The 16,890-nt window shown below is 50.6% G+C and overlaps 1 protein-coding gene across 8 annotated transcripts in view; it reads right to left on the reverse strand.

The window, feature by feature from the left end:
* FNIP2 (folliculin interacting protein 2) overlaps positions 1-16,890 on the reverse strand; it is a 125,534-nt gene that overhangs the window by 63,362 nt on the left and 45,282 nt on the right. For 7 of the 8 annotated variants that reach the window (XM_032632042.1, XM_032632048.1, XM_032632046.1 and 4 more), the window contains exon 2: positions 2,996-3,122. The exons of the other annotated variant lie outside the window; for it this stretch is intronic. In XM_032632042.1, the coding sequence (XP_032487933.1) occupies positions 2,996-3,122 (127 nt within the window). The remainder of the gene's footprint in view (positions 1-2,995; positions 3,123-16,890) is intronic. 8 annotated transcript variants of the gene reach the window in all.

A 16,890-nucleotide genomic window follows, 5' to 3' on the forward strand; every position in this document is an offset into this window, starting at 1 on the left:
CCAGGGTGTTGTTGTTTTCTTTTTAACGAGGACAAAGAGTGGCTCCTGTGAGTCTATAACATTTGGAAGAGGAAGATGCTGAGAAGGGTGACAGAGGTGGTGGGTTATGTATTAAGACTATTCTCTTTATTTTATTATTATTATTATTATTTTGGCCGCACGGCTTGCAGGATCTTAGTTCCCTGACCGGAGGTTGAACCCAGGCACCCTGAACTGGAAGCGTAGAGTCCTAACCACTGGACCACCAGCGAAGTCCCCAAGAACACCTGACGTTTTAATTCATATTCTAAAATCATCGATGAAATCTGACCTCTGTTCTGGTTGTTAGAGGGTTTTTTAGTACTATGTAGAGTCATAATCTATAAAATTGATGAGGATACAGACATTGCTTCAAAGTTAAATTTTCCCCAAGCAAACGGAATTGAGAAGGCAGAAGTATTTATTCATTTGGAAAGACCAGCATGTGCTTTAATGACACACCTCCCCCCGCACGGCTTTAGAGAAAGTCATGAGGTCAAGCTTGTGAAAGATGAGGACAAAATGCTGGAACAGGGGCTGCTGTGATTACACAGCATGTGAGGCAACACGGCCTTCAAAGGTCACGGCTTGTAGAGGATTAGCTACTACACGTTCCCTACATGGAGTTCATGGCAGATTTTTATGACAGTGACACAGAGGCATAAGGATACACCTTCACTCACGTTTCCCTTCCTCCTAGGCCAAGGTACATTACTCCCTACGGAAGCAGCCTGTACCCTCCGTGATACGTTGTTTCTATCCTGAGTCTTCTTCGCTTTTTTGTGCGTAGATTTGCTTGGAAAAACATGAATGCAAGTGCAGCTTATCTAATCCCCAGTGTGACAGTCACACTGATGGTCGAATGCAAACGCCTGCAGTCACGTGCCTGCTGCTGACTCCTGACATTTCGTGCCTGCCCATGGGGTGGGGGGGCTGAAGATGGGGGAAGAACAGAAGGGGAACGGGAAGCCTGCCCCCAGCGGTCGCGGGCGGGATGGCGATCCACGGCCCTGCAGGGCCCGGAGTGACACGCGGTCCACACCCGCCCCACACTGCTGGGCCCACTGGCCGCGCCATCCACAACTGGCGACAGCTCCTGGTACAGTGAGCAGAGCCCCCGCTGGACTCCCTCTGCAGCCTTGGGCAGTTTCCAAGCCTCCCCGGGCCCAGCTGCCTCTGTGAGGAAATGAGTGCGTCCATCCCAGGAAGCGTCTGTTCCAGACTCCGGGGTCATCATTGCTCCTACAGACAGGATTCCGGTTATTTTTGCAACCAGGTGAGAATTTTTTCCCTCCACCTGCTGCCACCATCAGGAACCCTAGTGACGGAGCGTGGGTGTGCAACTACACCATCTGTGCAAGGCCTTGGGGAGACAGGAAGTGATGTGGGAAAACAGGGGGACGCCGTGTGCGGTCCACCAAACAAAGGGCCGAGTGCTGGCTCACCTGAACTAATACCAATCTACCATGGAAGCCTTCACTGAATCACCGAGAGATTTCTCATCCCCCCTGCTCCAGCCACCCACCTAACAAGCCCAGCAACGGCTGTAATGATTAGCCACCTGGCCGGCTTCCACGTGAAAGCACCACGGGATCCGTACAGCTAAACCGCCTTTAACCAGACACTTCCTTCCTGCAGAAACGACCGTATCAGAAGCAGGACGAGACCTCAGCCCTGACGAGACCGAGACCCTGACATAAACTATTCAGCTACTTAGCTGCACGTTCTCTAAACTGCCAGGATTCGGTCAGTACAGGTTTCAGGTTACCGAACATGAAAAGAAGGAACACAAAGGGATTTATTTAAGTTGTAGACATCTGAATAACTGCTGAAAGGCGACAAGTCAGAAGTACACTGGATGGCCACCCTGAAGACTCCCAGGGAGGACTAGACCCTGCTCCTGCCTGGACACATCACTCTACCTTTCCCATTCTGGCTCCGAGGGGTCAAGAGCTGCTCTGTCCCCACTTTACCCACCCTCAGACCCCCACGGCCCATACCACCACCACCAGCACTACGACCACCACCATCACATCACCTCCATCACCATCACCTCCATCACTTCCATCACCATCCCCTCCACCATCACCTCTATCACTATCATCACCTCCATCACCACCAACACCTCCATCACCATCACCACCACCATCACTTCCATCACCATCCCCTCCACCATCACCTCCATCTCTATCATCACCTCCATCACCACCAACACCTCCATCACCATCACCACCACCATCCCCTCCACCATCACCTCCTTCACTATCATCACCTCCATCACCACCAACACCTCCATCACCATCACCACCACCATCCCCTCCACCATCACCTCCTTCACTATCATCACCTCCATCACCACCAACACCTCCATCACCATCACCACCACCATCACTTCCATCACCATCATCTCCATCACCACCACCACCCTCACCTCTACCATCACCACCGTCATCATCACCACCACTACTACCCCCACACCGCCCTCCGCTATAAAAAGGAAATAAAACTTCCTTGGTCAAACAGGCTTGGGTTGCAGGCCCTTTTGCAGACGACAGTGCATGTCAGCACCCTGCAGCCCCGTGGCAAGGAAAGCGCTCCAGTTTTGTCTAACCCGGTGCTATGTATCACCTCTTACTATCTATGGGTAATACCAGACCTTCCCTTCAGGCAAACGCTTCATGAATTTTAGCATTCTCAGTTTTCCCATTGACGGCACACGCTTGGCATCAAAGTCCTACTGGATTGCAACTTACCAGCAAATTCGCTTCCGGTAACGTCTAAAGCACGATGCTTAGCGTCTGCACGATGACTTGCTAACAGTCTCACCCGTGTATATTAGTAAGAACGCAAATGGGGTGGGCGGAGGGGCCTCTGCCCGTGTGTCCTCCGAGCCACTGACGGCGCTGTGCGGTTCAGCCCAAGGAGCAGGCAACGGACCAACAAACAAAAAGGAGGAAAGCAAACCCGCATTTCCTACCTGAGCTGCCACCTCCTCGATCTTGTGAACAGCTTTAGAGTCAAACAAGACTTGTCTGCCTCTCCTTTCACAGTCCTGGTAAACTATCAGGCGAATCTCGTTCAGGTCCAACTCCGAACAGGACCAACTGTGGATTCACAAGAGAGAAAGAAGTCGTGTCAGCGGCGACGCTTGGGATGGTCACAGACAGACAAGTCTCCCAGCCGGTGTCCGCCTGCACACGGAAGCCCCAGTGTGCAGAAGGCGTGATCCCCACAGACCCGGGCACACGGCCCTGTCCGTGGACTCTGATGGGCCAGTGCCCATGACCAAGGCTGGGAAGGCTCCTGAGATGATAAACCACTGGAGAGAAAGCTTCTCCTTCCAAAGCAACTTTGGGCAGAGACATCAGGCAGGAGTGGCCAGGGCTGTGAGGGAGCTGAACCCGGGGCCTGGGTTCTGGGGGCGTCACAGCTGAGGTCGGAGGCTCTGGAGCGTTCACGCCTCTGCGCCATCGGGCCAGGAACCTGCAGCCTGTCAGGGGAGCCCTCGCTTTTCCTCTCCCACCCACCCAGGCTCAGGACAAACAGAGAGGGCTCACATGTCCTGAAACTCAGTCTTTTCTTGTATCGTGGCTGGTCTGACACAGAAGTTTGGAAAACCAAGTGCATCACGGTACAGCGTCTGAATGGCGGAAAGTGACCATCAGCGATAAAGCCAACCAAAAGCCACTGGGACAAAACTGCTCCGAACGCAGGTTCGTTCCCGAGCAGCAAGTGAAATCAGAACGCGAGGACTAAGAAAGGGCAACCATCAAGATGCACGGCTTCGGGCATCTTCAGTTATGTGTCTGTGAACCAGTCGACACAGATCTGAGTGCCTGCTGTGTAACCGTCACCGTGCTCGAAGCTAGAGATTGAGCAGTTGTTTAACGAAGCAGACTTTGTCCCTGCCCTCAGGGAGGACACAGTTCAGTGCGGAACACTGGGCGAGTCGTCACGTGTAACTACAGATGTCCCAGTGCAAGAAAGAAAAGGATGCGGTAAGACTCATATTTTCAAGTTTAAGCGGTGCCAGGGAATGGCAGGGAAGTCCCTAGGGTTTAAGGAAGGGACATTTAAGCAGGACTTGAAGAAGCAGGAGTTAAAGAGAGATAACGTGTGGGAATGAAGGACACAGCAGGAAGAGGACGGGACGGAGGAGATGCAGGAAAAGACAGGCAGAGGGAGACAGCGAGCTGCGGAGGGCGGCAGCTCATCCCTGAGCGCAGGCGAGCAGGTCGGGAAACTCAGCCTGCACTTTCCAGAGATCAGTTTGCAGCTCTAAGGAAAACAGGGCTGGGGCGGATTAAGACTGGAAGCAGGAGGGCCAGGTAGAATTTACTCTTCAGAGCTTGGGCCCTTCAAACCTAGGCTAGAGTGACGGCAGCCGGGGGGAGGAGAGGGGACGGGTACCGGCGGCAGGTTCAGTGTGGACGGAGGCCGGCGGGCGCCAGGCGCTGCGAGCACAGAAAAGGAAGGTGGTGGCAGACGGAGAGTTAGAGGACAGACGACATCACACTGTAAAACAGAGATGGTGTAACAGAGTGAAGTCACACACATGTGGATACAGATCCACATCCTCTGAGATCCGTTTCTCCATCAGTGCGACGGACATATTAACACCAAGCTCGCAAAGCTGCCGTAGGAATTAAATGAAAGTGCTTTACACAGCGGCTGACACAGGTAAGTGCTCGAAATGCTAATAATTACCTAAAGAACTGTTCATGCTAACGATTTTTTAGAAACATCGCCACAGCATCTGGTCCCCAACCACGAATTGTGCATCACTGGTCCTTTCCTTGTCAGGCTGTGGTAGTTAACACAGAACACATGCTTTTCGGGGAGCAGATCTGTTGTCTTAAATCCTAGCCTCCAAAACATCAAGTTCTGGTTGCACCTTCTCAACAGCCTGTGCTCTAAGCTGCCAGGCCCAGCACCCTTGGTGCTGGTTTTTTGGGGGTTATTTTGCGGTACGCGGGCCTCTCACTGTTGCGGCCTCTCCCGTTGCGGAGCACAGGCTCCGGATGCGCAGGCTCAGCGGCCACGGCTCACAGGCCCAGCCGCTCCGCGGCATGTGGGATCCTCCCGGACCGGGGCACGAACCCGCGTCCCCTGCATCGGCAGGCGGACTCTCAACCACTGCGCCTCCAGGGAAGCCCTGGTGCTGGTTTTGATACAACTCGGCAAGTTTGTTTCAGAAGCTGATTGTCTCCTGCTCTCGGTCCAGGCCTGGCTGGTTGGACACGTCCCCCTAACCCAAACTGGGCTGCGCAGCCGGGGCCTGTTTTTTGCCGTCGCGAGCTGAGAGCTGACCTGAGGACCGAGTCACCAGAGGAAGCAGAGGGGAGCCGTCAGCCAGCTCTCTGTCACCCCAACCCGACAAGTCCCGAAGGAACCATGACATTTTACACCAGGTCATTAAAAACACCCTCTGCAAATTACTAAAGCACAGCACACAGGTCGAAGTCATTCACATCGAAAAAGCAACAAAGATTTAATGGCTTTTTGTTTTCATGCTCAATCTGTTTTGCCCCAACAATGACATCTTGTCAAAACAGCGTTATCATTTACAAAGCAACCTGCTCAGTCCTTATTTCTTTTTTTTTTTTTTTTTTTTTTTTTTTGCGGTACGCAGGCCTCTCTCACTGTTGTGGCCTCTCCCGTTGCGGAGGACAGGCTCAGCGGCCATGGCTCACGGGCCCAGCCGCTCCGTGGCATGTGGGATCTTCCCGGACCGGGGCACGAACCCGTGTCCCCTGCATCGGCAAGCGGAATCTCAACCACTGCGCCACCAGGGAAGCCCTCAGTCCTTATTTCTGAGGGTTAACGGTGACTCAAATGTCAGTCGAACTGAGGACAGCCCCTCTGGAAGAGCTAAGATTTAATAATGATCACAACACCCTATAAAACATTTCACGTGATTTTTCAATTTAAAAAGACGAAAAGAAAAGACGTGGGAAAGGAAAACCATGTATGTCAGATGGTCCAACTTTTTGACCATCCGAATACTTTATAAAGCATTTTCTAAAATACGAGGAAAACTCTATTTTTCTTCTTGCCCATGAATAGCGTCACTGATTTAAGACCTAACTGTAATTCTGGCGTCCCCCGTCTCTGACCTTAGAGGGAGTCACAGTCGAGTCACCCGGGACAGGAAATGCAGGCAGTTAAACGATGCTTCCGAAGGAAGCAAGCTTGGGTCCCCCCTGGGCTCTGGCCTCGCCGCAGGTCACAAGGACGACAGGCGCTCAGGTGCGGCCCCCCAGCACGCCGCGGGCTCCTCCATGCCACCCTCGAGTCACCCGTGGCCACAGCCATACATATTCCCTTCGTGCCCACACTCACCCCAACCCCCAGACACCGTTCCTGGAGCTTTGCTGAGGGTGACTCTCAGCAGGATTGCAAGAGGCTGAAAAATGAGCCTTGGGCCTTTGCCGTAAAACATCTGGCTACAGCTGTAAAGACACTTACTCTCATCAGAAATACCCTGTGTCTTGGCTTTTGTTGAAAGCAAGGGAAGATCACTGCCCCTGGCATCGGGGGACACGGCATTATTTGTCTACCTTATGGTCACAGCTGTACAACCTGAGGCAGAAGAAAATAAGATGGTTTGTCTATCCTTCCCTACTGTAAAATTTAAACAGAAGTACTTAGATAGACCCTTTCCAGTTTTAAAATTCCACAATGTGAAGATTTGCCCGGTTGGAACTAAACCAGATCTTGTTTCTGGAGCTGGTCATCAAGAGCGCGAAGTGAGGGACCAAAGTCTCAATCACTTACCTGAAAGGTGACAAGCAATAATCGTTCAAATGATTGTAAGTAGAGAAAACAGAATCGTCTTTAAGGTAGATATAACCATGTGCTGCGGCTGAACTGTGTCCCCCCAAAAGAGATGTCCAGTTCCTAATTACTGGTACCTGTGACCATGACGTTGTTTGGAAACAGGGTCTCTGCAGATGTCATCAAGGTGAGGCCATCCTAGATCAGGCTGAGCCCTGATCCAAGGACTGGCATCTTCTTAAGAGGAGGGAAATCTGGACACAGACACAGGGAAGATGGCTGTGTGATGTCAGAGGCAGAGATCGGAGCTGCGGGCTACAAGCGCAGGAAAGCCAAGGAATGCTGGCCCTCGGGGGGTAGGGGGTGGATATTACAAATAAGAAATGTCCTTATTCCTAAGAACTTGAAGAGGCAGGCACGTCGGTGACCAGAGAAAACAAGAGGACAAGGCACAGGAGACGTGCCCGGGAGAAGCAGCGTCTGGACTGGAAGGAGTGAAGGGTGGCCAGGCTCGGACGTGGCAGCAAGTGGGAAGTCGCTGCAGGCCGAGGGCAGGGCACAGGCCCACGGTCGAGCGGCACGGCGTCCAGGGCTGGGGCGGCTAGGCTAGGGCTCTTGCAGCAGGACCGCACAGAACTGGGAAGTTCAGGACTTCCGGAGCAGGACCCTGACTGCTACGTCAAGGAACGTGTGTCCGCTCCACAAGCAATGGGGTGTGTGCCATTCCAGCCTCCTGAGAGAGCGACTGACACGATCAGACCTGTGCTAGGAGAGGACTGAAGCTGCCTGAGAAACCATCTTCTGGGAAATGGAGAGGGGCCCTGACCTGCACACCCAGGGTTTCCAGGCCTTGAGCTGGCAAGGACCAGGCCAGGAGGTGTCAGGTTTGCTGCAGTGATTTGTCCCCCGGGACCTGCAGGGTGGGCGTCGGGTTCCTCCCCTGAACATTTGCAAGAATCAGGCTGGAAGTGGGCTCAGTACGTCCGGTGGAACCACGGTCTATAAGAGAAGAAGACCTCAAAAATATTCTTCCTCTGGCTCTCACGCAAGGAAACAAAAATCGTCAAAGCCAAGTTCACGGGAGGAGTTGAAAGACCGTCTTGTGATCTGAGAATGTGAATGTTTAAAGAGTCAGGTATGCTAGGGAACTTTAAATGGTCCAAGAGAAAGGAATATGAAACACCACAGAATCAACAAAACCAACAATGATGGTCACAACAAAGACTGGCAAACACCATCCATCCATCCACCCAGCAGCTCCAGGCCCTGGGTACGGCCACTGCTCCCATGAACTCACTGTGCTCGTGGTGACGTTTTCCCACCGTGAAAATAAAGGATCAGCAGGGTGGAGGAAAAAGGGAAGTTGTGTTTGATGAGATGGCGATCAGAGCTCACCCCGTCAGCACAAACGTGTCAGCACAAACGTGTGCTAACTTCCCGCCCAGTAGCAAGCTATTTATTGCAAGAAAACAAAATTATGTAGATACATGGCAGTAACATATTTGGAATTCCTTGTTTCTTTTTTCCTAGGTTAGTAGCTCAGGAAGATGGCTAGCAGGAAAAGTAATTTCCAAATGAGCTGATTTGTCTTTTTTCCTCTATTTTGCTCTGGTACAACTTCAGCTCCACAGACTGCCTGGTTTTTAGTTTCAGAAGACCTACACAAAAATTCACCTCTGAATTGCTGTCCTGGGGTCAAGAGCATAGTGAAAAAGTACTTAAAGATTCAGATGCTCATCAGCAGCTTTAATACATAATACGAACCTAAAGGTATAGTTTTTAAACGATTCAAATTAAACGTACCCCGCTGTTATTTTCCCAGAAGAAATTTATATTGGATATTGGCTGCAACTTTTTTTTGTCTTTAAGAAAGCAGGTGATAGGGCTTCCCTGGTGGCGCAGTGGTTGAGAGTCCGCCTGCCAATGCAGGGGACACAGGTTCGTGCCCCGGTCCGGGAAGATCCCCCGTGCCGCGGAGCGACTGGGCCCGTGAGCCGTGGCCGCTGAGCCTGCGCATCCGGAGCCTGTGCTCCGCAACGGGAGAGGCCACAACAGTGAGAGGCCCGTGTACCGCAAAAAAAAAAAAAAAAAAAAAAGAAAAAGAAAGCAGGTGATAAATAAAGGTAAATCCTTTATTGGTTTTGTAAAAGAAATGTGGACTGAAAGAATCAATCCCCACTGTGGGCAGCCTGGCTTGGCAAAAGCACTGTAACCTGAGCCCCAGTGACCACGCCTGCATTCGGCCTGACCAGGTGCCATGAAAGACACCGGGAAGCGAAATCAATGAGCTCGGTGCCTACCTCCAAATGCTTACAATCCGACATGGAAGGGCCAACGCACAGACCAATCGGTAAACGCTACCGTCATGGGGATGGAGATAAACATCTACAGAAGGAAGGAGAGGTCAAGTCTGCCTAGCGGGGGTGAAGCGTGGGGCGAGGTCACAGACGACGTGACACCTGGAAAATGGGTGACCCTCTAGGGTAGACCGAGCTCCCAACTCCAGCGCGGCCACTTTCACCCCAGGTGACTCTGGGAAGGCACCGACTCCAAAGCTCAGCTGTCCCCAAAGGCAGCCCTCACCTGCCTCACCAGGTTGCTGGGAAAGACAGAGAATAAGGATGAAAGTACTTTCATAACTGTAACGCAGGTCTCAAAGGTGAGTTCAGATACACGGTCCCTTAACTGAGATCCTTGGGTCCAGATGTTTCAGAATTCGGAATTTTTTTTAATTTTAGAAAGAAGCTTATACCACATATTATATAACAGCTCCTTTAGGGCCTGAGATGTAATCAAACCCCAACGTCGAACAAATTAGAATCTCACCAGCCCAAGCGATGAATGTTTATACTAAACGGATTATCAAGAGACTATTATGAATAGTTCAGGTCAGTTTCAACTTTTTTTTCAGAGGTTTTAGGATTTGGGGACTGTAGGATAAGAGGTTGCTGCCCAGTGTCAAGGCCAGAAGTCCCCTCTACATCACCCCAGATACGAGCGGTCCTAAGGAGCTGGCGGTGGAGGCTGACGCGTAGGGAGGCCGCCGGTGGCTGGGAGCGCGGTTCCCGCCGAGACAGCCCTATGAATGTCCACGCCGGTCACGAGCTCAAACCACACAGCCTTCACGTAATATGTTCACACAGCAAAGACAGAACGTCATGAGTCACCACACGGTCTGAGGTTTGGGAGCTACGAACAGGGAACTGTGAAACACTGAAGAGGAAAGACAGATCCCGTCCATCCTTCCTGAGCTCGGGGTGACGTCGAGTAGGACTCGGAAGCAGGTGGAGTCTGTGTGGCGCTCCCGGTCCCCACAGCCCCTGGCCGGGACCAGGCTGCATGCCAGACGCCCGGCCCCCTGCCCAGACGAGCATCTGACCCCAGTGCCCCCTCCTCTGTAAGAGACGGACTGCGGCCAGAATGATCTCCAAGGTCTCAGCCTTCCGACTCTGACACAAACCATCTACTGGGTGTGCAGAGTACAACTCAGAACAGGTGACCTCAGCCGGGTATGAAGAGGACAGCCACCTTCGTGGACTAAGTTCCATCCCTGCATGGTACCCCTCGCCTTCCTACAGGGAGTCTGCACTGTGATACAGAAGCAGCACAAACAGACCTCGAATCGGCAGAACCTTCAGAGATGGCTGGCAAAGTCTGAAGGGGAAAAGCGCAAGTTCTCTCGAGGCAAGAGTGACGCTGAGTGGGCAGGTGTCCCTGAGGGGCACTGCACCAGCCGGGATGCCGCCCTCGCTGGCTTCCCAGGTTCCGTTGTGGTTATCAACAGGTTCTTCCCTTTCTCCTCTTTAAAAACTTACAGAATTTCTAAATACGGCTCATATTTTCCAAAAGCGTTCCTTGAATTTTCAAAAGAGCACTACTAATTCTTTTCTTGTATCTAGAAGCTAGAAACTATTTTTTTTTAAAAGCAGCTTTGCAATCCACCTCCACACATGCATTAATTCACTATTCCCTGAGCTAATTCTTTCACACTCTTGTCAGCATAACCCAAACCATCAATATGCATCCCTGTATCCCGGGACGGCTGAGATGTAATTTTCACCTCCGCTCAAAGCTAACCTGCCTCAACATGACTCCACAGCTTTTCCTGAAGGGAAGGTTTCCCAGCCTCCCCTGCACCCAGGGAAACTGTCTTACTCATAACAGGTAAGTGAATGAATTTCGAAGTAAACATTCAAGACATAGCCTTATACATGAGTTGATTCTAGATCCATTTACCTTGCACACAGATAAGGTAACGATTCTTTTCCCCTAGAGGTTTCTAGAGGTCAGTTTTTCTAGAGGTTTTCAGAGGTTAAAAGCATGATTCTTTCCATAAGAGCTTGTGTTTGCAAAATGGGAAAGTCAAAATAAGTAGAAGCTGTACCTATCTTTGGTCGTAAACTATTATCCCTAGAAGAGACGGGTATAGGCGAGTAGGTGGGGGAGGAGTGGGGGGGCAGTGCTGCAGGGCAGGGGCCAAAATAAGGAAAACAGAGAGAGAGTGGGAGAGAGAGAGAGAGAGATGGGTACAAACACACATACTCACATACTCTGACCCAGCAATTCCACTTTAGGAATTAATCCTACAGATCAACTTACATCGGTCCAAATTGATTACGCACAAAAACGGATCCACTGCAGCACCGTCTGGAGCAGTAAAGGACTGGAGCTAAGTGTTAGTATGGGATGGTACATCCCTACAATGGGGTGCTACACGGATACAACCCCAAATGGGGAGCTCTCCTCATGTGATGACAGAATACGCGCTAGGACATCACTTCAACTGGAAAAAAGAAGTATAAAACGCTGTGTATAGAAAGCTACCGTATGTATTTTTGAAAAGGAGACACAAGGAGAAAACTCTGGATTTTACTGTATTTGCACAGAGTATGTCTAGAAAGACGTGTAGCTGTAAGACTGGTGCCATCTGGAGCAGGGGGCTGGGTTGTTGGGAGAGAGAAGCAAGTGGGCCCCTCCTTCCAGGGCACAGGGAGAGGGCTTCCTGACACCACCAGATGCACGTCTGCCAGGGCCACAGAGCAAGGGAGCTGCAGGCTCGGGGCCGGGCAGCCTGCGTTTGCGCCCTCGCCCTGCCTCTTCCCAGCCGTGCAGCCTGGCAAGCACCTCCCTCTGTGTTCCTCGGCATCCCCACCTGCAGAATGGGGATGACGGTGGGACGCTCCTCACGAGCGCTGACTTGAGGGTTAACTGCAAAGTGCTTATCGCAGAGCCAGGCCGCTGGTCAGCGTGCTGCGGGGATTCACTGAGCCTCTGCAGCTTTGGGGGCTTCCCTGGCGGTCCAGCGGTTAAGACTCTGAGCTTCCACTGCAGGGGGCGCGGCTTCCATCCCTAGTTGGGGAACTACGATCCCGCATGCCTCTCGGCACAGCCAAAAAAATAAAAATAAAAAAGTTAAAAAACAAAAAAAAAGACACGGTGGCTTTTGAATATTTAACCGTGTGACTGTACTCTCTCTGGAAAAATTAAAAATAAATAATGAAACTGAGGAATACAGCAGGAACACTCTTTCTTTAAATCCATCCAAGACTCAAGTATTGTCTTAAGACAAACAAGCTCAATGACAGTTTGCTCCAAGAAGCTTCTGAAGCTGAGGCCTGAGGCAGTGGGTGAACTCCCTCAGGGAAACGACCTTAATGGATTCAGGGCCTTCAGATTCCAGTTCAAATCCGTAGTTCGGCCTTAGACAGTAACATTTAATGAGCTTCCTTCTCAGCATCCATACGTCACATTCTCCCGCCCCTTCCCCCCCCCCCCCCCCCCCCCCCCGCCCCGCTTCCCCCAAAGACAGGGTGACGTTTCTGAGAAAGTGATGCCTCTTCTCATTTATCCAACCTACTTACAGCTTTCAGTTTGTGAGTACCATTCCAGGACTGTACTGAATTGATTTCCACCGTATGAAATAACTGTCCATTTTTACTGCGTAATCTCAGAGACTAGAGACACTAGTTCCAGAAGGCCTGACGTCTGGGTGCAGGCAGGGAGGCTGGTGGTGAGAGCCACAGGGCGCCCAAGAAATACCCACCTAACTCCTTTCCAGAATGTACCTAAGCTGGCGTCCACAGATGCCCTGTGAGAGTTGGCACACCACCACCTATTTTGTGCAGAAGTTAGGAGACTTTAAGAAGGCTGGAACCAGTAAGTGGCAAAGGCGGGACTCGAACCAATGTCTCCTGACCCCAAACTCTGCTCTCCCCGCGCTGCTGGGCCATCACCTCCACACCACGAGCAAACCACTCAGCGTCACACGCTCTGCATCCCAAGACCTCCCTCTGCGTTTCCGTCTCAGGGTCTAAAGAAATGCTACATTTGAAAAAGAAAAGTGCTGATGATACAGTGTCAAGACTGAGAAACAGAACGCGGGATTATGTATATAGTATGACCTCAACTGTGTAGAAAAAATGTGATCAAGCACTTTTTGAAAAGTTCACGAAAACGTCAGCGACTCGTATCACAGACAAAGGATTAATCTCCCTAATAGATAAAGAACAACCAGAAATCAATAAAGATTTGCAAACCAATGGAAAGGTGGGCAATGGACACAGACAGTCCACAGAAAAACAAAAATAAGATGGTCCTTAAACACAGGAAAAGGTGCTAACTCTCACTCTTGGAAAGAGAAAAGCAAATTAAATCATGCCCCTGTCAGATTGGCAAAGGTCCAAAAGGTAAGACGGCCCACACGAGAGAAATGCAGGCAGAGGCGCAGACTGGTGCAGGTTCAGACGGAGGGTATGGTCACAGCTCTGAGAGTCACCAGTATCGTTAACCCTGGAACTCCGATCCCGCTTCTGGAACTAAACAGATGCAAACGTGTGATTGTAGCATGTGTGCTAAAAGCAGAGAACTAGAAACAACTGGAGAGAACATGGGCGGGGCAAATTCAATCCCTCTTGCTGGATGCACCCAACTGGACACGGTTGGGGGGGTGTGGAGAGCCGGGTCCCACGGCCAAGTCCACACAGAGGGAGCAGGCCTTGGGGCACACACTCCTCCTCCTGTGGAAGGAGGAAGGACACATATTCGTATTTGCTTACTTCCGCACCAAAGAAATGTAAAAAGATTCAGTTTAAGCAAATTGAGTTTTTAAAAAGTAGGAAGGGGAAGAATAGTTCTGACCTCTGATTGCAAAACTCACTAGAATATTCGGCTCACCCAGGTAAGGAGCGACCTTAGTTTATCAGGAGTGGGTGTTTGCTCCATTGGTTCTGAAAGGGAGTTCCAGACCTTGTGGTCCACGGCCAGCCATGGACAGGAGTGGGATGAAGCCAACGAAACAAGGCCAGGAGCTGGCCCCACACCTCCTAAGCTTGGTGTTTTAACTAAAAGGCCAAGACGGTGGATGAGTTGGCCTGGAAATGCCCTCCCTTGCTGGGTGGAGAAGACAAGCCTCGCAAAAGACAGCACTGGGTCACCGTCCTCCAGAGACCAGCAGTCGGGACCTGAGGCCGGAACACGCGTGATTGCTGCGGAAAGGCCTTGCGGGGGAAGGGGGAGGAAGGGCTCGTGCTCCACGGGGGTCGCCACGAGGTCTCCGTGACTCCACGACGTCGGTGGGGAGGCCCTGAGCCACGCTGGCCAAGGGGGCTGGAGAAATGGCCCCCTGCCGCTTCTCACCCACCTGCCCGCCTGCACCAGGAGGACGCCTGGGACCTGTGTCTGCTGTTCCCGGCATCCCAGTAATCATCTCTTCAACCAAAAAAAAAAGTCCGTATAAAATCTGTCCAGGAATCTTTAGAACAGCACCATTCACGAGGTGCAAAACATGGGAAAAACCACACGTCCCTCGCTGGATAAATAAAATCCGGCCTATCCACTCGACAGAATACGATTCAGCACTAGAAAGGAACGAGTGCCATTACATGCCCAGACACGGGTGAACCTTGAAAACGACGTAAATGTAAGAAGTCAACCACGGAAGAACATGCGATATGATGGACTGTACGCTGCTGCTTACAGGAAACGTCCAGAAACAGGCAAATCTACAGAGACAGACAGTTAATTAGTGGCTGCCTAGAGCTGAGGAGACTGGGGAACGACAGCCAACTTTTGTGGGAGGCGGTTTCTTTCAAGGGTCGTGAAAATGTCCCGAAGTTGATGTGGTGATGAGTGTATAACCCTGAGGACACAGCACATCCACTTAAGTATGGACAGACTTCAAATGGGTGGATTGTAGTAGTGAGTGACATCTCGATAAAGCTGTTTTAGAACAAAACGAGATTCCACTTACATTCCCCTTTAACTGACCCTGCGCCAAAGGTGGTGTGCAGTGAGGACGACCACGCACTGCTGGTGGGAAGGGAGTCGGGCACTCACTTCAGAGAATATTGAGTAAAGCCAAAGGGTCACATTTCCTAAAACTTAAACTCCATTTCTTTCACCCTATGAAATCCCTGCAGATGTGCAGACAGGGACACGTGATACTACTACACGCTGCCATTGTTTATAATAGTAAAATTTGTAAAAAAAAGAAATGTTCATTAATAGACTAACAGATACATAATTTGTAGCATATTCACACAGTGGAGTGCTATAGTGAATGTGGAATTAACACACTAGAGGTACATGGAGTTACACAAACGGATCTCAAAAACATACAGCTGTATAAAAGAGTAAGCTTCAAAATAATACGTACAGTGTGATATCCACTTTAAAATGTTAAATACGTGTAACCCAGTACGATTTATGGATACATCCCAGCCAGTAAATGACAGATATGCAGAGGAATGTGAAGTACCATATTCAGACCGTGGTAACCTCTGGAAGGAAGGGAGGGAGATGGGGCCCAGGAAGGATGATGCAGGAAGCATCATCTACTTCCCTAATGTTTTAGTTCTTTTTTTAAAAAATCATACATGTGAAGCAAACGTGGCAAAATGTTAAGATTTAAGAAAACTGGGCTGTGGTTACACATATGATTAACATAGCATAGTCTGCACTTTCGGGATGACGAATATTTCATAATAAAATGAAAGCGTTACATGGCTTTTAAAATGAGAAAAAAAAGAAATTTATAGCAAACTAATAAAACTGATTACCTGAATGGGATGGGGAAGAAAAAAGAGGTAGGAACAACAAGGTTCAGATGTATATTTTTTTTTGTTGAACCAAGTGAATGTATTATGTCTGAGGACACGGAGACAAAATGCTCTTCAAAATGTTAAGGAAAAACGCTCACGTTCGTACCCTTTAAGAAGTGACTTGGGAACCTAGAGAAGACGTTAGGGCTGGAGGCCTGCTTATCTTTGCCTCCAGGTTCCCAGCAGAGGCCCAGTTCTGACGAGCCTGCACACTGGCCTCCCGGGGAAGAGGAATCAATTCTGATGGACGACTTGCCTTCACTCTTTGGCATCCACCTGCCTGCAGAGCGCACACGTGCTGACCTGGTCCTCAACTCCCGGCCTCAGGTGCACGGGGCGCATCCCGCGTGGCAAGGCCGGGGCGTCCGAGGATGCTGAGAACCAGTGAGCAAGCAGTGATGACTCTTGAGCGTCGACAGGCCACGGCCCCTTGTAACCCACGCTGCCTGTTTCCCACCTACCTCACCAATTTCTGTGTCTCAATTTTCAAATTCTGTTAGGGAAGGAAAAGGGGTCTCCTTCAGACTTCCTCCAAGGAAAATCTCCAAGGAAAATGCCCTCCCAAGGAGACCATCAGATATTTGAACACAAATAGGGTTGTAACGTCAAAAACTGGAAACCTTCATATCCATTCAGAACATACCCAAGATTTTTGAGGCCATCAATTTCAGATACTACAAGGTCATTAAAAATTGTCTTGAAAATGTTTTATTGGGCTTCCCTGGTGGCGCAGTGGTTGAGAGTCTGCCTGCCGATGCAGGGGACATGCGTTCGTGCCCCGGTCTGGGAAGATCCCACATGCCGCGGAGCGGCTGGGCCCGTGAGCCATGGCCGCTGAGCCTGCGCGTCCGGAGCCCGTGCTCCGCAACGGGAGAGGCCACAGCAGTGAGAGGCCCGCGTACCACAAAAAAAAAAAAAAAGTTTTATTGACATGGGGAAAATGTCGTGGTATAATAGTAAGAAAACAGATTTTATATGTATATATATATGCATTATA

Source organism: Phocoena sinus, chromosome 5, assembly GCF_008692025.1.
Source record: "Phocoena sinus isolate mPhoSin1 chromosome 5, mPhoSin1.pri, whole genome shotgun sequence".
In the NCBI taxonomy this organism is placed as follows: Eukaryota; Metazoa; Chordata; class Mammalia; order Artiodactyla; family Phocoenidae; genus Phocoena; species Phocoena sinus.